Here is a 22,500-nt window from a genome sequence, read left to right on the forward strand (position 1 = left end):
GAAACATGAACATTACTTATCCAGTCTACTCAGGATAGGTGGGAAATTAAATTACGGGTAAGTTAAATATACTTGTTTTTAAATCGTTTATGTTGTAAAAAATGTAACATGATGCCCCATTAATCAAAACTGGTGCAAAAAAAGCAGAAGCAGAAAAATAAAAATACATGTCTTCCAGTTTGGCGCAAGGAATTTTTCTTACTGACTCAAAACAGTGGCCTAAAGATGGAAGTAATTTTTATGGGTTTTTTTTCACTGGCATTAGTAGCGGTATTTAATGCTCAATTATTTAATTATTTTTCAAATGCATTTTTTAAGGCATATTAAGGTATGTGAAAAGTGCCAGACAACAAATAACAATAACAAAAAATGTCAAAAAGTGTGTGTGTGTGTGTGTGTGTGTGTGTGTGTGTGTGTGTAGATAATTATATGTTCACATAAACTATCAGCAAACAGCATTTTTAATTTTGTAAAACATCCAAAATATACTGCAACAAAACCCTATGGAAAAGTCCTGCCAAAGACTTTGCCCCCTAAAATAAACATGAAAACAGTAAATAAAAAAAAAGTCATCGAGTTGTTTTCAAGCCAGAAAAGAAGAGTGACGACCCGCAAGGATCTTCCATTCGGGACCATGCTCTAATATTGAGGTGGAGATGCATCGGAGTATGTCATGGATGATGGTTAATTATGATTTTATGGATTCTATTTTTCTATTTTCTTTTCAACAAAAGTACACAATGTCTGCAAATACATGTGTGCAACTACCTATATCTACAAACAGAAACATAATGTGCCATTTCAAGCTTGGCACTACCCGTGTACACTTAAGGGGGCTCTACACGCTACGATATCGTTAATGTTTTATCATCGGGGTCACGTTGTTAGTGACGCACATCCGGCGTCATTAACGATATCGCATTGTGTGATACTTACTAGCGACCTTAAGCAACCTCAAAAATGGTGAAAATCGTTCACCATGGAGAGGTCGTCCCAAAACCAAAAATCGGTAATAGTTGATTATCGATGTGGTTCGTCGCTCCTGCGTCAGCACACATCGCTGTGTGTGACACCACAGGAGCGAGGAACGTCTCCTTACCTGCCGCCGGCCGAAATGCGGAAGGAAGGAGGTGGGCGGGATGTTACGTCCCGCTCATCTCCGCCCCTCCGCTTTGATTGGCCAGCCGCTTAGTGACTTCGTGGTGACGTCATTGTGATGCCGAACGTTCCTCCCCCTTGAGGGAGGGATTGTTCGGCAGTCACAGTGACGCCGCTGACCAGGTAAGTGCGTGTGACACTGCAGTAGCAATAATGTTCACTGTGGCAGCGATCACACGAAATCGCATGCACGACGGGGGCGGGTGCTTTTGCGTACGATATCGCTAGAAATTGCTAGCAATATCGTAGCGTGTAAAGCCCGCTTTTTATGTTGCACTTTCAATGTTGAGTATATAGAGCCATTAAGAAGGAGAAGTCAATGAATTATATAAATCACATGATGGATAGACATGTTAATGATAATAATAATAATAATAATTTTATTCATTTATATAGCGCTATTAATTCCACAGCGCTTTACATACATTGGCACATCTGATCTGCACATAATGGAAAAATGGAAACAATTTTTAAAACATCTTGATTTTTTCAGTATGGTATATTCGTGCCAAGTGCAGAAATCCCCACACTTACAGCCTTGGCTGCTATCAGTGAGGTTATTAATGGTTGTCTGTGCTGAATGCACTTGGGCAAATCATCAAGATCCACTACTGGCAGCTCCCTTTGCAATTGCTGATAAATGAGGTCACAGATGTGCTCAATGGGAGACAAGTCTGGAGATGCCCTGGAGATGCCGCAGATCATGGGAGCAAGTATTGCCCACGTAGCCTGCTCACAGTAGCAACATGCGGCCTAGTGTTCTTGTGAGGAAAGTGGCTCCTGGGACACGTTGCAGAAATGGCCGTATCACTGGTTACTGTACACTGTTAGTGTACCTAGGATGAACAGTATGCCACCCCACACCATAATCCCGGGAGTAGAACTGGTGTGATGTTCTCTTGTAAAGGCCTTATTGCTTCCCTCAGCTAGGGCGAGCTTGAATATGTTCTTAATGGGGAAAGGGAATTCATTCATTGACAAATGCCTATGGCAACGGCTTCTGATTAATCCAGAGAAAGTTCAACAGGACTCAATTTTTCCCCTGACATATTCTAGGAGTCGGTACGCCACCATTTACATCTGAGGATCAGCCGATCTCACGAAATACAAACAGTATGCCACCATTTACATCTGAGGATCAGCCGATCTCACGAAATACAAACAGTATGCCACCATTCACATCTGAGGATCAGCCGATCTCAAGAAATACAAACAGTATACCACCATTCACATCTGAGGATCAGCCGATCTCAAGAAATTCAAACAGTATGCCACCATTCACATCTGAGGATCAGCTGATCTCAAGAAATTCAAACAGTATACCACCATTCACATCTGAGGATCAGCCGATCTCACGAAATACAAACAGGACGCCACCATTCACATCTGAGGATCAGCCGATCTCACAAAACACAAACAGTATACCACCATTCACATCTGAGGATCAGCCGATCTCACGAAATACAAACAGTATGCCACCATTCACATCTGAAGATCAGCCAATCTCACGAAACACAAACAGTATACCACCATTCACATCTGAGGATCAGCCGATCTCACGAAATACAAACAGTATGCCACCATTCACATCGGAGGATCAGCCGATCTCACGAAATACAAACAATATGCCACCATTCACATCTGAGGATCAGCCGATCTCACGAAATACAAACAGTATACCACCATTCACATCTGAGGATCAGCCGATCTCACGAAATACAAACAGTACGCCACCATTCACATCTGAGGATCAGCCGATCTCACAAAACACAAACAGTATGCCACCATTCACATCTGAGGATCAGCCGATCTCACGAAATACAAACAGTATGCCACCATTCACATCGGAGGATCAGCCGATCTCACGAAATACAAACAGTATGCCACCATTCACATCTGAGGATCAGCCGATCTCACGAAACACAAACAGTATGCCACCATTCACATCTGAGGATCAGCCGATCTCACGAAATACAAACAGTATGCCACCATTCACATCTGAAGATCAGCCAATCTCACGAAACACAAACAGTATACCACCATTCACATCTGAGGATCAGCCGATCTCACGAAATACAAACAGTATGCCACCATTCACATCGGAGGATCAGCCGATCTCACGAAATACAAACAGTATGCCACCATTCACATCTGAGGATCAGCCGATCTCACAAAACACAAACAGTATACCACCATTCACATCTGAGGATCAGCCGATCTCACGAAATACAAACAATATGCCACCATTCACATCTGAGGATCAGCCGATCTCACGAAATACAAACAGTATACCACCATTCACATCTGAGGATCAGCCGATCTCACGAAATACAAACAATATGCCACCATTCACATCTGAGGATCAGCTGATCTCACAAAATACAAACAGTATGCCACCATTCACATCTGAGGATCAGCCGATCTCATGAAATACAAACAGTATACCACCATTCACATCGGAGGATCAGCCGATCTCACAAAATACAAACAATATGCCACCATTCACATCTGAGGATCAGCCGATCTCATGAAATACAAACAGTATACCACCATTCACATCGGAGGATCAGCCGATCTCACGAAATACAAACAGGACGCCACCATTCACATCTGAGGATCAGCCGATCTCACAAAACACAAACAGTATGCCACCATTCACATCTGAGGATCAGCCGATCTCACGAAATACAAACAGTATGCCACCATTCACATCGGAGGATCAGCCGATCTCACGAAATACAAACAGTATGCCACCATTCACATCTGAGGATCAGCCGATCTCACGAAACACAAACAGTATGCCACCATTCACATCTGAGGATCAGCCGATCTCACGAAATACAAACAGTATGCCACCATTCACATCTGAAGATCAGCCAATCTCACGAAACACAAACAGTATACCACCATTCACATCTGAGGATCAGCCGATCTCACGAAATACAAACAGTATGCCACCATTCACATCGGAGGATCAGCCGATCTCACGAAATACAAACAGTATGCCACCATTCACATCTGAGGATCAGCCGATCTCACAAAACACAAACAGTATACCACCATTCACATCTGAGGATCAGCCGATCTCACGAAATACAAACAATATGCCACCATTCACATCTGAGGATCAGCCGATCTCACGAAATACAAACAGTATACCACCATTCACATCTGAGGATCAGCCGATCTCACGAAATACAAACAATATGCCACCATTCACATCTGAGGATCAGCTGATCTCACAAAATACAAACAGTATGCCACCATTCACATCTGAGGATCAGCCGATCTCATGAAATACAAACAGTATACCACCATTCACATCGGAGGATCAGCCGATCTCACAAAATACAAACAATATGCCACCATTCACATCTGAGGATCAGCCGATCTCATGAAATACAAACAGTATACCACCATTCACATCGGAGGATCAGCCGATCTCACGAAATACAAACAGGACGCCACCATTCACATCTGAGGATCAGCCGATCTCACAAAACACAAACAGTATACCACCATTCACATCTGAGGATCAGCCGATCTCACGAAATACAAACAGTATGCCACCATTCACATTTGAGGATCAGCCGATCTCACGAAACACAAACAGTATACCACCATTCACATCTGAGGATCAGCCGATCTCACGAAATACAAACAGTATACCACCATTCACATCGGAGGATCAGCCGATCTCACGAAATACAAACAGTATGCCACCATTCACATCTGAGGATCAGCCGATCTCACGAAATACAAACAGTATACCACCATTCACATCTGAGGATCATCCGATCTCACAAAATACAAACAGTATGCCACCATTCACATCGGAGGATCAGCCGATCTCACGAAATACAAACAGTATGCCACCATTCACATCGGAGGATCAGCCGATCTCACGAAATACAAACAGTATGCCACCATTCACATCGGAGGATCAGCCGATCTCACAAAATACAAACGTTTCAGCCGACAGTCATCTAATGTGCATGGTGACGTTAGCTAACAGATTTACATTCAGGGGTTTGGTAAATCTGGATGGAGCCTTACAAGTTGACACCAAATTTTCTTAAAAACAGATATAACGGAGGAAAGACTGGTTTTCTTTTATGACTTTCTAAAATTTTAGTTTCTGCCCTTTTGAAATTCTCTAGAGGAGATTAGTTGTAATGTCAGTTCCGACAATGGTAATTTCTATTCCTAAAAAAAAGAGATATTTTTGCAGTCTGCTCGTTGTGTGTGTGACTTGATTACACAATTAAGCCCTGCCAGAAGAAACTGTTCACCACGCGCTAATGCGAGGAGGATTTAAGGCACTTCAAGTTAATGGCAATTTCAGACAGTGCCCTGCTTCTCCTCCGTGCATGTTAATCTCCGTCCATCAGGGACCTGAAAGGGTTACCGGTTCCACCTGTATGTCAAAAGCAGCTGTTCCATTTGTTCTTTCAAAGATGCACAAGGGAATATGGAAATATTGATTTTATTTTTTTTTTTCTAAAGGACTAAATGGTCTATTGTATGAACCAGGCAACTTGGGGGTGTAGGATGGCGAGGCCTGCTGGGATTTCTAGTTCCACAATAGGAGAGTCTCACTTTTGTCTTCATGTGTAATGGGCAGTTATGCTTAGTATGAAAAATACTGCATTGAGTATGTATATAATCAGTGATTCTCTTTGACGTCACTGAATTTCTGAGAACAGTACAAAGGACATGGTTGAAAAGAGAAAGACGGTGAAGGCACATCCAATCCAGGAGATGAAGAGTAAAATAAAAGACCCTTTTATTCAGATCATATTAAAACCATGCAAATGTCGCTAAACAGGACAAGCTGACGCGTTTCTGGCGTCTGCAGACACCCTCAATACTGAAATTCCTATGACTAGAGGTGTCTGTAGATGCCAGAAACGCGTCAGTTGTCCTGCTCCGTGAAATTTACACATTTTTAATATGTCAAATTTTTTTCATTATAACCTTCATCTCCTGGATTGGCTGTGCCTTCACCGTCTTTCTCTTCTTCAGTGTATTATGCTGGATGTCCTCCACCACTGACTTTGGCATGCGCCCAGGACTCCACAGCATATGAATTTTCATTATAGAGTAGTGACCTTTTTTTTCCTTCTTTACCGTATTTTTCGGACTATAAGATGCACCAGACCATAAGACGCACCCTGGTTTTAGAGGAGGAAAATAGGAAAATAAAATTTTAAGCAAAAAATGTGGTCATGACACACTTATGGGGCGAGTATCTGCTGCTAACACTGTTATGGGGGTAATGTCCCCAAATTCTCTGCTTAAGGTACCCCATCCTGGTATATGCCCTCATCCTGCTATATACCCCATCCTGCTATATACTGCCATCCTGGTATATACCCCCATCCTGCTATATGGCCCCATCCTGCTATATACCCCCATCCTGCTATATACCCCGATCCTGCTATATGGCCCCATCCTGCTATATACCCCCATCCTGCTATATACCCCCATCCTGCTATATACCCCCATCCTGCTATATACCCCGATCCTGCTATATGGTCCCATCCTGCTATATACCCCCATCCTGCTCTATGGCCCCATCCTGCTCTATGGCCCCATCCTGCTATATACCCCCATCCTGCTATGTACTGCCATCCTGCTATATGGCCCCATCCTGCTATATGGCCCCAAGCTGCTATATACCCTCATCCTGCTATATGGCCCCATGCTGCTATATACCCTCATCCTGCTATATGGCATGTATCCTGTATCACACAAAAACAATAAACGTTTATACTCACCTTTTCTCGCTCCATGCAGTATCGCTCCTCCCCGTCTGTGGCAGCAGCAGCGCGCTGGAGTGTGGAGCCATCACCGTTCCCTGCAGCATCGCTCGTCCTCCTGTCTGCCTGTCAGCTGACTTGCGTGGAGACTAGCGGTGCGCACAGCGATGACATCATCGCTGTGCTCACCGCTCTCTACACAGATCAGCTGACCGGCAGACTGGAGGAGATCGCGATGCTGCACGGAAGTGGCCGGTGAGTGTACTGTACTTATTCACTGCCCCCCGCGCTGATGATGCACGGGGGGCAGTGAATACAGCCGCACATGATCACTCCAGGCTGTAGTTGCCAGGGGTGATCACGGATGTTAATTATGCGCGCACCCCCCGCCCATCATCCCGCACACCTGTCAGCGGCAGCTTCAGCGCTGAGAGATGATGGGCAGGAAGATGGGCGTGCATATGTAATGAGCGGGCCCACGTGGTCACGGCAGGCTGCTACAGCCTGCTCGTGCCCCCGATGGCCCGCTCCACCGCAGCACCCTCATTCACGGCTGCAGCCCTATATTCAGACCATGAGATGCACCCCCAACTTTCCCTCAACATTTGGGGGGAAAAAAGTGCGTCTTATAGTCCGAAAAATACGGTGTATAGGACATAGGCACTTCATAAGAAGACCATAAGCAAAGCTGATAAATGTAATATGCCCTAGTAATTAGCTTATCTAATCTGGGCCTGCTGCGAAAAGACGTCACCGGAAGCCAGAATGTCTATTAAAAAGCAGAGCTGCCAGTAAACTCTGGTCAGATAGTCAAGCTGGTAATCCTGTCCGCAGGATTCAGCTAGTGTTGGTGCCTACATCCATTCTTGAAAATCACATATTCTGTCAGCCACAGACTAACCTACTAATCCTACCTGGAATAAACAGGAAATAATAATTTTCACCTTAACGAGCTCTTCCATGAGGCCCCTTATACATTTTATTTAGGGATTACTGACAATTATATTTTACATTGAATAATGACTACCTTTTTTATCTCATTCTCCAGTCAGTACAAAATTGTGAGCTTTTGTAATATATTACAATACCTTATTTTGCTTCTTCATCTCATTCACTGTGCTGAGGCAGTGTTTTATGTGGCCACTTCAAGCTTCTTTAGAAGCTGCTTTCACCTGCTGCTCATTCAAGATCCATACACACATTCAGTCTATGTACTGGATTTTTCCTGTTTGAATACCGGAGTGGGGAGAAAAAGGAAAGTCCTCCACACAGTCTGTTTGAATATAGGATATGGATCCTAGCTGAGCAGAAGCTGAAAGAAGCTGCTAAAGAGCTTGAACCAGGCATTGAAACAGCACTACATCACAGTGTTTGGGAAAGCAAGTGTTTAATGTTCCTACAGTGTTACATGCTGCCTACTGAAATGAACACATTCTGTTTTTATGTGTTTTTTGAATGCAGATTTGTCACAAAACCTAAAGGGTTTCCTGCTGCCAGCAAAATCAATAAAGAATTCTAAAGTCTAATGCACATGTCGAGTATTTTCTCTTTGCAGATTTAAATCTGCAGTATATCAATTCTTTCGGTGTTTTTGCTGCAGATTTCACCCATACTAATGAAGGGGAAAAATCTGCACCTAAAAGATGGGGCAAAAATACATGAAAAATGCAGAAAATAAGGGTGATTTTGTTGCTGAATTTTTCCTGCCAAGAGATTGCACCGAAAACGTAATGTGTGCACATACCCTTTTGATGTTGCCCAGACGTGCAAAATACTACAGAGCAATATACACTATTTGTTGCTGCTCTGCGTTCTGTCAGACAATAATGGGGTATATTAAACTGGATTTTCTACATTTTTACCAATCAAATAAAGTTATAAAGTTATAAAAAACACAAAAATAATTAAAGATCTTGGTTTTTTTTTATTAAGCATAGTGATTGCTTCTTCAGGAAGCAGCCAGCCTGTAAAATGCACTCTGGGGACTTATACTATGCGGGAAATAGGATTTGTAACATGGGTATGATTAATTTTCTCAGTATTTAACTATGCCTATTGCTAAGTGGTTAGACTGGGACTATATGAGGCCTACACATGTAATATGATGTTTATTATAATGTATATAGTCTATTCTTGTTTTGTGGGATATGCTTTGTTAACCTTTTTAGCTAAGAGACAAAAATTGAGAAGACATCAATTCTCTAGTAAACATGATATTCTCAGGATTGGAGAATCGTTTGTTAGTGGTATAGAATATTTTGTATTAGATCAAAGAGATTCAGAAACTGTTGAATATGTAACAGAAACAAATAGGTACAGTCATGGCCAAAAGTTTTGAGAATGACACCAAAATTATATTTTCACATGATCTGTTGCCCTCTGGTTTTTAATTGTGTTTGTCTGATGTTTACATGACATACAGAAATATAATTGTAATCATATTATGAGTACCAAAAGGTTATATTGACAGAATGAGTTAATGCAGCAAGTCAATATTTGCAGTGTTGACCCTTCTTCTTCAGGACCTCTGCAATTCTCCCTGGCATGCTCTCAATCAACTTCTGGATCAAATCCTGACTGATAGCTGTCCATTCTTGCATAAGCAATGCTTGCATTTTGCCAGAATTTGTTGGTTTTTGTTTGTCCACCCGTCTCTTGATGATTGCCCACAAGTTCTCAATGGGATTAAGATCTGGGGAGTTTCCAGGCCATGGACCCAAAATCTCAATGTTTTGTTCCATGAGCCATTTAGTAATCACCTTTGCTTTATGGCAAGGTGCTCCATCATGCTGGAAAAGGCATTGTTGGGCCCCAAACTGCTTTTGGACAGTTGGGAGAAGTTGCTCTTGGAGGACATTCTGGTACCATTCTTTATTCATGGCTGTGTATTTAGGCCAGACTGTGAGTGAGCCGATTCCCTTGGCTGAGAAGCAACCCCACACATGAATGGTTTCAGGATGCTTAACAGTTGGCATGAGACAAGACTGGTGGTAGCGCTCACCTCTTCTTCTCCTAATAAGCTGTTTTCCAGATGTCCCAAACAATCGAAAAGGGGATTCATCTGAGAAAACGACTTTACCCCAGTCCTCAGCAGTCCACTCCCTGTACCTTTTGCAGAATATCAGTCGGTCCCTGATGTTTTTTCTGGAGAGAAGTGGCTTCTTTGCTGCCCTCCTTGAAACCAGGCCTTGCTCAAGCTGTCTCCGCCTCACAGTGCGTGCAGAAGCACTCACACCAGCCTGCTGCCATTGCTGAGCTAGCTCGGCACTGCTGGTAGTCCGATCCCGCAGCTGAAACAGTTTAAGATACGGTCCTGGCGTTTGCTGGTCCTTCTTGGGCGCCCTGGAGCCTTTTTGGCAACAATGGAAGCTCTCTCCTTGAAGTTCTTGATGATGCTATAGATTGTTGACTGAGGTGCAATCTTTGTAGCTGCGATACTCTTCCCTGTTAGGCCATTTTTGTGGAGAGCAATGATGGCTGCACGTGTTTCTTTAGAGATAACCATGGTTAACTGAAGAGAAACAATGATACCAAGCACCAGCCTCCTTTTAAAGTGTCCAGTGGTGTCATTCTTACTTAATCATGAATGATTGATCGCCAGCCCTGTACTCATCAACACCCACACCTGTGTTAATGGAACAATCACTAAAACAATGTTAGCTGCTCCTTTTAAGGCAGGAATGCAATGATGTTGAAATGTGTTTTGGGGGTTGAAGTTCATTTTCTTAGCCAATATTGACTTTGCAAGTAATTGCAGGTAAGCTGATCACTCTTTATGACATTCTGGAGTATATGCAAATTGCCATTAGAAAAACTTAAGCAGTAGACATTGTAAAAATTAACATTTGTAGCATTCTCAAAACGTTTGGGGATGACTGTACAGTGGAGTCTTGGATTACGAGCATAATTCGTTCCGGGAGTGTGCTCTTAAACCAAAGCGAATTTTCCCATAGGAAATAATTGAAACGCAGACAATTCGTTCCACGACACAAAAATATTTTCTGTATTTATACAAACTTATTACAGTAATACAAAATAATTTTCTGTATTCATATAAAATTATTACAGTACACTAATACAAAATATTGTGCAGTAAAAACATATAAAGCAAATTAAACTGTACATTAGCTTCCAGTAGAATTGTTGGTGTGTGGGAGAGGTACAGTACAAGGAATGTGCTGCACTGGGTATCAATAAGAAAGTACAATACTGTATCCACAAATGCAAATTGATAAATATGCTATATAGTATATACTGTACACTGAATACAGTATGCAGTATACATGTAGAGAAATTTACCTCCAGAGCGGGTCAGAGCGCGGTGAAAGGACAGAACCGGAAGTGTGCACGATGAGTATTTGCTCTTATTGCAAAGTATTGCTCTTAAACCAAGTTACAAATTTTTAGAAAGGTTTGCTTGTCTTGCAAAATGTTCTCAAACCAAGTTACTCTTAATCCAAGGTTCCCCTGTACTTCTAGTTTCTCTTTATACCTTTTTAGACATTACACATCACTAATCTGAAAACCAGCATGTCTGAGCTAGCACGTTCCAGAAACAGGGTTGCCAAGTATGCTCACTCTTCAAAGTATAGTAAGAAATTGCTATTTGAGCACTTCCCTTAGATGCAGATGGCAATGCATAATAACATTCAGGACGGCGGTGATTATCCAAATTCCTGATGATGTTAAAGGTCATGAGACTATAGGCTGAAAGCCAGTTATAAACTGGAGATTGTTATAAAGGAAGTCTAAAGTCATAGAAAACAACGCATGGAGTAGAAATGCTCAGCAGTTTCATATTATATATATATATATATATATATATATATATATATATATATACACACACACACACACACACACACAATGACCTCACTGCTTCACTACCGTACGGAGCTGCCGCCCGACCACCGTGCGGAGCTGCCGCCCAATCTACACCCCACCTACAGTCTCCTCCCCAAAATCCTATAGAATGTAAGCCCGCAAGGGCAGGGCCCTCTCCCCTCTGTACTAGTCTGTCTATTGTAACTCCCTTCTCATGTACAGCACCATGGAGTTAATGGTGCGCTATAAATTAATAATAATAATAATAATAATAAAAAATAATATATATATATATATATATACAGTCAGGGCCAGAAAAATTTGGACAGTGACACAAGTTTTGTTATTTTAGCTGCTTACAAAAACATGTTCAGAAATACAATTATATATATAGTATGGGCTGAAAGTGCACACTCCCAGCTGCAATATGAGAGTTTTCACATCCAAATCGGAGAAAGGGTTTAGGAATCATAGCTCTGTAATGCATAGCCTCCTCTTTTTCAAGGCACCAAAAGTAATTGGACAAGGGACTCTAAGGGCTGCAATTAACTCTGAAGGCGTCTCCCTCATTAACCTGTAATCAATGAAGTAGGTAAAAGGTCTGGGGTTGATTACAGGTGTGTGGTTTTGCATTTGGAAGCTGTTGCTGTGACCAGACAACATGCGGTCTAAGGAACTCTCAATTGAGGTGAAGCAGAACATCCTGAGGCTGAAAAAAAAGAAAAAATCCATCAGAGAGATAGCAGACATGCTTGGAGTAGCAAAATCAACAGTCGGGTACATTCTGAGAAAAAAAAAAAGAATTGACTGGTGAGCTTGGGAACTCAAAAAGGCCTGGGCGTCCACGGATGACAACAGTGGTGGATGATCGCCGCATACTTTCTTTGGTGAAGAAGAACCCGTTCACAACATCAACTGAAGTCCAGAACACTCTCAGTGAAGTAGGTGTATCTGTCTCTAAGTCAACAGTAAAGAGAAGACTCCATGAAAGTAAATACAAAGGGTTCACATCTAGATGCAAACCATTCATCAATTCCAAAAATAGACAGGCCAGAGTTAAATTTGCTGAAAAACACCTCATGAAGCCAGCTCAGTTCTGGAAAAGTGTTCTATGGACAGATGAGACAAAGATCAACCTGTACCAGAATGATGGGAAGAAAAAAGTTTGGAGAAGAAAGGGAACGGCACATGATCCAAGGCACACCACATCCTCTGTAAAACATGGTGGAGGCAACGTGATGGCATGGTCATGCATGGCTTTCAATGGCACTGGGTCACTTGTATTTATTGATGACATAACAGCAGACAAGAGTAGCCGGATGAATTCTGAAGTTTACCGGGATATACTTTCAGCCCAGATTCAGCCAAATGCCGCAAAGTTGATCGGACGGCGCTTCATAGTACAGTTGGACAATGACCCCAAGCATACAGCCAAAGCTACCCAGGAGTTCATGAGTGCAAAAAAGTGGAACATTCTGCAATGGCCAAGTCAATCACCAGATCTTAACCCAATTGAGCATGCATTTCACTTGCTCAAATCCAGACTTAAGACGGAAAGACCCACAAACAAGCAAGACCTGAAGGCTGCGGCTGTAAAGGCCTGGCAAAGCATTAAGAAGGAGGAAACCCAGCGTTTGGTGATGTCAATTTGTTCCAGACTTAAGGCAGTGATTGCCTCCAAAGGATTCGCAACAAAATATTGAAAATAAATATATTTTGTTTGGGTTTGGTTTATTTGTCCAATTACTTTTGACCTCCTAAAATGTGGAGTGTTTGTAAAGAAATGTGTACAATTCCTACAATTTCTATCAGATATTTTTGTTCAAACCTTCAAATTAAACGTTACAATCTTCACTTGAATTCTGTTGTAGAGGTTTCATTTCAAATCCAATGTGGTGGCATGCAGAGCCCAACTCGCGAAAATTGTGTCACTGTCCAAATATTTCTGGACCTAACTGTATATATATATATATATATATATATATATATATATATATATATATATATATATATATACATACATACATACATATATATATATATATATATATATATATATACGTACACACACACACATATACATACATATGTATGCACACACACACACAGTGAGTGTATATATATATTATATATATATATATATATATATACTGTGTTTAAATGGAGGATAGTCATCACAACCTGAACTGCAGAGTGTGTTTGCAAAAGCTGCATAGTGCACGTTGATAATTATATGGGTTTATGAGCATATTAACCATATTGTTCCATTGTAATTATTCATAAGGGAATGTTACACAGTCCCTAATGAATACTTACCGTATATGCGTGCCATTTCTTAAGCTGCTGCATAGTAACAAAAAAATACAGCTGATGGGTGACATCACTGAACCCAGTACAGTCACTCACGACACGTAGAAGCACTGGCATCGCTGGCACTTTCAGTCCAAGATTTCAGAAAATGGAGTTCACGTCAAAAGATCAAATAGAAGTGGACTCCCACACTGTGGTAAGAAGATGTCCATCTTCTTGCGACAGCGCGGGAGTCCACTTCTATCTGATCTTTTGACGCCAACTCCTCGTGGTGCCCGTGGTGCAGTCGTAACCTACAAGCTTTCAATAGCAGTTGTGATTATCTTCACAACTATGTCAGGTGAGCACATCTGATATTTCCTACAAATGTTAGTACCATTTTAGCGCCTTTTGTCTTTTCAGTCTTCCTCACATTGAGAAAATGAAGTTCAGGACTGGATCCTGGATGACTTCATATTTATTTATTTTTTTTGTCGGGTGCATTATTAGGGTATGTGCCTATGATTAGGACCCGCTGTGTCCTGGATGCGGCGGGTGACCCACGGGGCCGCGAGTCTCGTCCGCAGGAGACTGCAGCTGCCTGTGCCCACGATTCAGGCTAGAGCAGTTGCTGTCTCTCACTGTGTTCTCCCAGCAGTGAACAGCAAACAATTGACATGCTGGGGCACGGAAAGCCGCACCGCAGGTCAGTTTTTGCGGCAGGAAAAACAAGCACAGAGGGCATGGGATTTCTAGAAATCCCATCCACTGTGCTTGTAGTGTACAATGGAACATTTTGGATGCAGCAGTAACACGCCACGTCCAAAACGCCATGAACACTCATCATGGGCACATACCCTTAGAAAACACCAGTGGAAGACCAAACTGGAACTGGATACTCACTTGTGAATTTTTTTTTTTAGTTTTTTTTTTTTTTTTAAAGCTGCCTCCAAAAAAATTACAAGTATGTAAGAGAAATTACAAAATATTGGCCATTACCCTTCTTTTACTTCCAAAAATTAAGGAATATTTCTATTGACTGGTTGGTGACAGACAAGAGAAAGTAAAGTCATAATAGTTGACATCTTGGAATTGGAAGACTTTTCAAAAATGACAACCAATATGGCAGCATTTCTTGCAATTTTGCAAAAATATCCACCACAAAAAAAAAATGAAAAAATGTCACAGCTCTAGTTTCTTCTCTTAAATGCTCGCTTTGTTCTCAAAGCTATGCACAAAGTCAGTCTGGCACCAAAAAGTTTGATGTAGAAGCCCCAATAGTAGGAATTATTAGTGATGCATAAACCATTGACTTTGTTCTGGTGATTAAAAGTAGATCTAATAAGTGAAAAGATGGTAATAGTACCTAGTGGATGACAGCTAATGTGACACGCTGTGTTATTCTCCTCATTATAGGACATTCCGCCACGTAATGTAAGCAAGGAGCACATTTCTCCAGTAACTAACCTTTGAGATGATGACAGCCATTGCAAGGTTCTCGGAATGAGCTGCTACATAACCCAACATCATGACCCCAGGAAGTCTCACATTCCCTTTGCTGTTCCCAATGCAGTCTATGACAGCGGCCACTCCTCCTGCATTTACTATGAGCTGAGACAGCTGGAATTAAAGATGATAAGTTACAATTTAGCAATAAAAGAAACTAAAACAAAACAGGAGTAAATAGGCTACAAATATGCAATTATAACAAAGATCTCCGAAATCTGTACTGCGTGGCGTATTACAGAATTTAGATTCACTGCTTATTTTGTTTTTGCTTTTCCTTTGTTTAAAGGGAATCTGTCACCAGGTTCTTGCTACCCCATCTGAGAGCAGCATATTGTAGAGACCGAGACCCTGATTCCAGCGATGTGTCACTTACTGGGCTATTTACTGTCATTTTGATAACATCAAAGTTTTCTAGCAGTTATACAGAGTTCATGAATATGCTGGACTACCTGGCAGCACGTCAAGTAGTCCTGTAATGATAATCTGCTTCTGATTAAACAGTCATTTATCAAAATTTCAATAAGCAGTCCAGTAAGTGACACATCACTGGAATCAGGATTTCTGCTCCTGTGTTATGCTGCTCTCAGACTACTAGGTGGCAAAAACCTTGTGACAGATTCCCTTTAACATGGGTTGCATACTTGTTTCACTGTTCACACGGTTGCTTTATGGTTGAAAAATAGTGGAAAAGGATGGCAGGAGCAATATTGCATTAAAACAAGGTATGGAGGAATATTGTCAGGTCAGTGGATCTTTGGGACCCCAGCATTCCCGAGAGTGAAGGAATCACAGCACTAGTTTAGAGCAGTGTCCCCTTTTGGACTTTTACGTACAGAGGCGCTCTCTATACCTACTTTTCCAGGATACTGTAGCTGGGCCCATTCATTTGAATAGAGCTATGCTGCAGTTTTTTCTGAACAGAGAGTGGCCAGGTCATTGAAAGACCATCGGCAATACACTAGGACCATAGCCTTTCTATTCTCAGTATCATGGGGAGTCTAGCTGTCAGATCACCATTGATCATAAAGTAATGGCACATCCGAGGAATATGGCATCACTTAAGATGGGACTAACTCTAAGGCTATGTGCGCACGTTGCGTAAAAACATGCAGTTACGCTGCGCTTTGTAGCGCAGCGTAACTGCATGCGTCCTGCGGCCCCTGCACAGTCTATGGAGATTGTGCAGGGGCCGTGCGCACGTGGCGTCTAAGAGCGCAGCGCTTCGGCTACTGCCGAAGCGCTGCGCAAAAAGAAGTGACATGTCACTTCTTTCCTGCGCTTTGCCGGCAGCTCCTGCTCTGTCTATGGCAGGAGCTGCAGGCAGAGCGCATGGAATCGGCGCTCACTACGGACATTTCTGCAACGATCTAAAGCGCACATGTGCTCTTCAGATCGCTGCAGAAATTTCTGCAGAGCTTGTACGCAACGTGCGCACATAGCCTTAGGCTATGTGCGCACAGTGCGTTTTTGCATGTTTTTCGGGTGCGTTTTTGGGTTTTAAACTGCATGAGTTTGCTTCCCCAGCAAAGTCTAAAGGGTCCTTTACACGCTGCAACATCGCTAGCGATTGCTAGCGATGTCGCGAGCGATACCACCCGCCCCCGTCGTTCATGCGACATGTGGTAATTGCTGCCGTAGCGAACAATATCGCTACGGCAGCGTCACACGCACATACCTGTTCAGCGACGTCGCTGTGACCCCGAACAATCCCTCCTTCAAGGGGGGGGTGCGTTCAGCGTCACAGCGGCGTCACAAAACGACCGCCCAATAGAAGCGGAGGGGCGTAGATGAGTGGCCGGAACATCCCGCCCACCTCCTTCCTTCCTCCTTCCCGGTGGACGCAGGTAGGATGATGTTCGTTATTCCTGCGGTGTCACACATAGCGATGTGTGGTGCCGCAGGAACGACGAACAACCTGTGGAATGAAACACCAACGACATTATGATTAGGAGCGACGTGTCAACGATCAACGATTTTTGCCGTTTTTGCGATCGTTGATCGTCGCTCCTAGCTGTCACATGCTGCGATGACGCTAACGATGCCGGATGTGCGTCACAAACTCCGTGACCCCAACGAAATACCGTTAGTGATGTCGCAGCGTGTAAAGCACCCTTATGAGTTTTCATTTTTGCTGTCCGCACACAGATTTTTTTTTTTTAGCTGCATTTTTGAGCTTAAAAAAAAATGGTCATATCAATTCTTTTCTGCGTTTTACTGCGTTTTCCACCCATGCAATGCATTGGAAAAAGGCAGCAAAACGCAGTGATCAAAAACGCAGCAAAACGCAGCCAAAAACGCACCAAAACGCGGTAAAAACTCATGCGTTTTTAGCAGCAAAAAATGCACAAAAACGCAGCGTCAAAAAAAAAAGCAATGTGCGCATATAGCCTTAGGGTGGGAGCCCATGATCAGGGTTATGTGGCGTTCTGGACGCAACATACTTTTACTGCATCCGCTGCATTCTACTGTGCAGGAGACTTGAGCGTCTCTACATGAGAAATTGACATGCTGTGAATAGTAAATCCGCACCGCAGGTTAGTTACGCAGCATTAAAAAGAAGCACCGTGGGCAGGAGATTTCTATACATCCAATCCACTGTACTTATATTGTACTACACAGAGTTTTAAATGCAGTGAAAATACGCTGTGTCCAAAACGCTGCTAATCCTGATTGTGGGCACAAGCCCTTAGGCCTCATTCAGACGTCAGGTTTTCTTGTGCGAGTGTTACCCATGTTTTTCATGGATAGCACTCGGACCAGTGATAGTATTGTTCCAATTCTTTCCTCGGACTGAGTGATCCATGCAAAATTGTGGGGACATTTTCAATATTGACCTCAGTGTCGGATCAAAATAAGCAATGCACGTCTAAGGGCAGCTTTGCACGTTGCGACATTGCACGTGCGATGTCGATGGGTTCAAATCGAAAGTGACACACATCCGGCGTCGCAGTCGATATCGCAACGTGTAAAACCTTTTTGATACGATGAACGAGCGCAAAAGCGTCGTTATCGTATCATCGCTGCAGCCTCCGACATTTCCATAATGCCGGTGCAGCGACAGGTGCGATGTTGTTCCTCGCTCCTGCGGCAGCACACATCGCTGTGTGTGAAGCCGCAGGAGCGAGGAACTTCACCTTACCTGCCGCCGGCTGCAATGAGAAGGACGGAGGTGGGCGGGATGTTTACATCCTGCTCATCTCCGGCCCTCCACTTCAATTGGCTGCCTGCCGTGTGACGTCGCTGTGACGCCGCACGACCCGCCCCCTTAGGAAGGAGGCGGGTCGCCGGCCAGAGGGACGTTGCACGGCAGGTATGTGCGTGTGAAACTGCCGTAGCGATAATAATCGCTACGGCAGCTTTCACTAGATATTGCACGTGCGACGGGGGCGGGACTATCGCTGCAGCATCGGTAACACATTGTTACCGATGTCGCAGCGTGCAAAGCCCGCCTAAGGCTAGGTTCACATTTCCGTCAATTTCTATCAGTTAAAATCCGCGGCTCTGGTAAACAACGGAATCCGTTTGACGGATTCCGTTGTTCCCATAGACTTGTATGAGCGGCGGATTGTGACTGATGATGTTGCGTTGCATCCTCCGCCCGACTGATCAGTCGTGGAATGACTGACCGCCAGGCGGGAGGAACGCAGCTTGTAACGTTTTTTGAGCAGCGCAATCCGTAGGCTTTTGCTGCGCATGCTCTCTCTGGCTCCCTGCACACGTAACCAAGGTAAATATCGGGTAAGCAAGCAAAGTGCTTTGCTTAGTTACCCGATAGGACACTTCCCCGCTCCGCCTCGCCCCCTCCCGCACTCCGCATGTACACACATTATATATTATATATATTACACACAGACACACACTCACAAATAAATAAATAAATAAATAAATAAATATATATATATTACACACACACACACACACACTCACACTCACCTGTCCCCAGCCATGCAGTCACCGGCACTCAGCGCCATGGCCCCACTCAGCTCCACCCACCCCGCCCCCCGCACACATTCTCGGCGGCCGAACAATCAGCTGATCACCCGGCGGCCGGCTCTTGTGAGCAATCAGCTGATCACCCGGCGTCTGGCTCCTGTGAGCAATCAGCTGATCACCCGGCGGCCGGCTCCTGTGAGCGATCAGCTGATCGCTCTCATTAGCCGGCCGCCGGGAGATCATCTGTTCGCTCTCAAAATCCGGCCGGCTATTGTGAACGATCAGCTGATCGTTCTCTCTTTTACAACGGAGTCCGACAATGAATTCTATCTTGTCGACCGTTGTACAACGCATCAGTCATAAGCGTCAAGCAACGCATGTGACTGATGAAAAACAACGGAAATGTGAACCTAGCCAATAAGGAGAAAAAGGTCAATAAGGAGAATAAGGTCAATAAGGAGGAAAAAAAAAAAAAAAAATCGGACCTCACATAGATGCTATTCATGTAATGTCCATTTTTCATGGACTGATAAATAGGGAAGGGTGGAGAAACTTTTTTTTATCCCCATAAGAAGAAAACTAATGAAACTTCAAGGCCACTTTCACACTGCGTTCCTTTTCCCGTTCAGTGGTCTCGTCCAGACTTCTGTCTAAACCCCCGCAAATCAGGTTTCGGACATATGCAGCATTTTCGGGAGTGTACGCTTTCTGGAGGCGGACATCTCAGACGCAGTCTACTACGTCCGGGTGTCCGCCACCAGAACGCGTACACTCCTGAAAACGGTGCACGACAGAGCTCATGGTGACTCCATCTGCACCATTATAGTCAGTGGCCCTGTCCGAATCCTGTTTTGTGGGCGGTTCGAACGGAAGCCCCGACGGGACCACTGAACGGGGAAAGGTACGCAGTGTGAAAGCGGCCCAAGATAGGAAAAGAAGGCAAAAGCAGAATTAAGCAGATTTGCCAGTTAGAAAAACTCCATGTGAACATCATATCCTAACATGGAGTCTGAAGTGGATCCGATCCAAAATCCACATCAAAAACTACATAAAATATTTTCAATATTTTCTTGATTTAAAAAGAAAATCCACATTGCTGTCCATACAAGAAGGTCTTTTTCACTTATGTTTTGAAAGCCTTGTGGTAAATGAAAAAGACAAAACAAAAAGGAAATGTCACTTTTTGATGCAGATTCCTCGTGAAATCTGCAACAGACTTCAATGTGGCAAGTAAAAAAGTTGAATAAAGAGTGAAAAAAAGTCAGATCCGGAAACTTTGTCAAAAACCACATGGATGGTCTAGAAGACCACGTTGGAATTTTACTCCAGCAAAAAACTGAATTTGAACATATCCTCAGACGTCTGGAACATCTAGGGGGCAACCCTTGTGGGATTTGTGATGGAGGCCGCTTTGGTTGTTGCTAGTGATGAGAGAGCACTACCATGCTCTGGCACTCAGTACTCATAACTAGTGATGAGCGGGCACTTATGCTCTGGCACTCAGTACTCATAACTAGTGATGGGCGAGCACTACCATGCTCAGGTGCTCTGTACTCCTAACTAGTGATGAGCGGGCACTACCATACTCGGGTGCTCAGTAGTCGTAACTAGTGATGAGCGGGCACTACCATGCTCAGGTGCTCTGTACTCCTAACTAGTGATGAGCGGGCACTACCATGCTCGGGTGCTCTGTACTCGTAACTAGTGATGAGCGAGCACTACCATGCTCGGGTGCTCTGTACTCGTAACTAGTGATGAGCGAGCACTCGTAACTAGTGGTGAGCGGGCACTACCATGCTCGGGTGCTTAGTAGTCGTAACTAGTGATGAGCGGGCACTACCATGCTCGGGTGCTCAGTACTGGTAACTAGTGATGAGCGGGCACTACCATGCTCGGGTGCTCTGTACTCGTAACTAGTGATGAGCGAGCACTACCATGCTCGGGTGCTCTGTACTCGTAACTAGTGATGAGCGAGCACTCGTAACTAGTGATGAGCGGGCACTACCATGCTCGGGTGCTTAGTAGTCGTAACTAGTGATGAGCGGGCACTACCATGCTCGGTGTGCAGTACTCGTAACTAGTGATGAGCGAGCACTACCATGCTCGGGTGCTAAGTACTCGTAACCAGCAGTTAATACTCAGTTGGGCGAGACTCGAGTACCATGTATAGTAGAAGTTAGTAGGGAACTCAAGCATTTTTTCATAAGATTTCCTGGAAAAATGCTCAAGTTCCCAATTAACTTCCATTATACTTGGTACACAAGTCGAGCCCATCCGAGCATTAGCTGCTCGTTACGAGTATCAAGCACTTGAGCATGGTAGTGCTCGATCATCACTAGGTGTTGCCCATCTTTTCTAGAAGCAGATAGGACCATGCTCTGGCTGAACAGCATTAACTACAACTGGAGAGAAGAGAACCGCTCAAGATCTTCGTGGAGATTTCTTCTTAGCTGTATGCCTCTAGTGGCGTACAATCAGACCAGCCTAAGAGCGCAGATTTTTATGCATCTGCAAGATGTCATAATTGGATCCGGGCCGGTTTTCCGCAGCATTAATGCTTCATGACAACATATGACATCCTATTTAATGCCAATTTGTGCGGAATCTCTGTGAAAAGCTAAGAGTAAAGAATGGAAGAATGGGGGGGAAGACAGGATTTATAAAATGGTCTCTGAATTGTTGTGACATCCAATATGAGGAATATACATTGAGATGGGGGTTTATAAATAACATGCAATGATTTGTAACTCAGCATATCTTTACTTATATGATAATCTCACCACTTGATATTCACGACTATTGCTGAATCAACAATTGATAGCAGCTTAGCAGCAACCCTTGAGGGCAACAGGTCGCCTCACCGCAGCCCATAGAAGTCATGCTGAGTCACGATCAACAAAAGAAAGGATTTCAATATCCCGCACGCTAATTCATCTGATGACTCGCATACAAAAGGATTAAAGTATCATTTTAATTTGTAGTTTACTCCCTCAACCCACCAATCTAGCTCCAAGTGCTCCTATTA

At 43.5% G+C, this 22,500-nt stretch overlaps 1 protein-coding gene across 2 annotated transcripts in view; it reads right to left on the reverse strand.

Moving 5' to 3' along the window:
- The window catches only part of SPAG6 (sperm associated antigen 6), a 266,300-nt gene that overhangs the window by 60,775 nt on the left and 183,025 nt on the right, over positions 1 to 22,500 (reverse strand). For both annotated transcript variants that reach the window (XM_075316806.1, XM_075316807.1), the window contains one exon: positions 15,501 to 15,653. In XM_075316806.1, coding sequence (XP_075172921.1) covers positions 15,501 to 15,653 — 153 coding nt within the window. The remainder of the gene's footprint in view (positions 1 to 15,500; positions 15,654 to 22,500) is intronic.

This window comes from Anomaloglossus baeobatrachus, chromosome 6, assembly GCF_048569485.1.
Source record: "Anomaloglossus baeobatrachus isolate aAnoBae1 chromosome 6, aAnoBae1.hap1, whole genome shotgun sequence".
NCBI classification, from domain to species: domain Eukaryota; kingdom Metazoa; phylum Chordata; class Amphibia; order Anura; family Aromobatidae; genus Anomaloglossus; species Anomaloglossus baeobatrachus.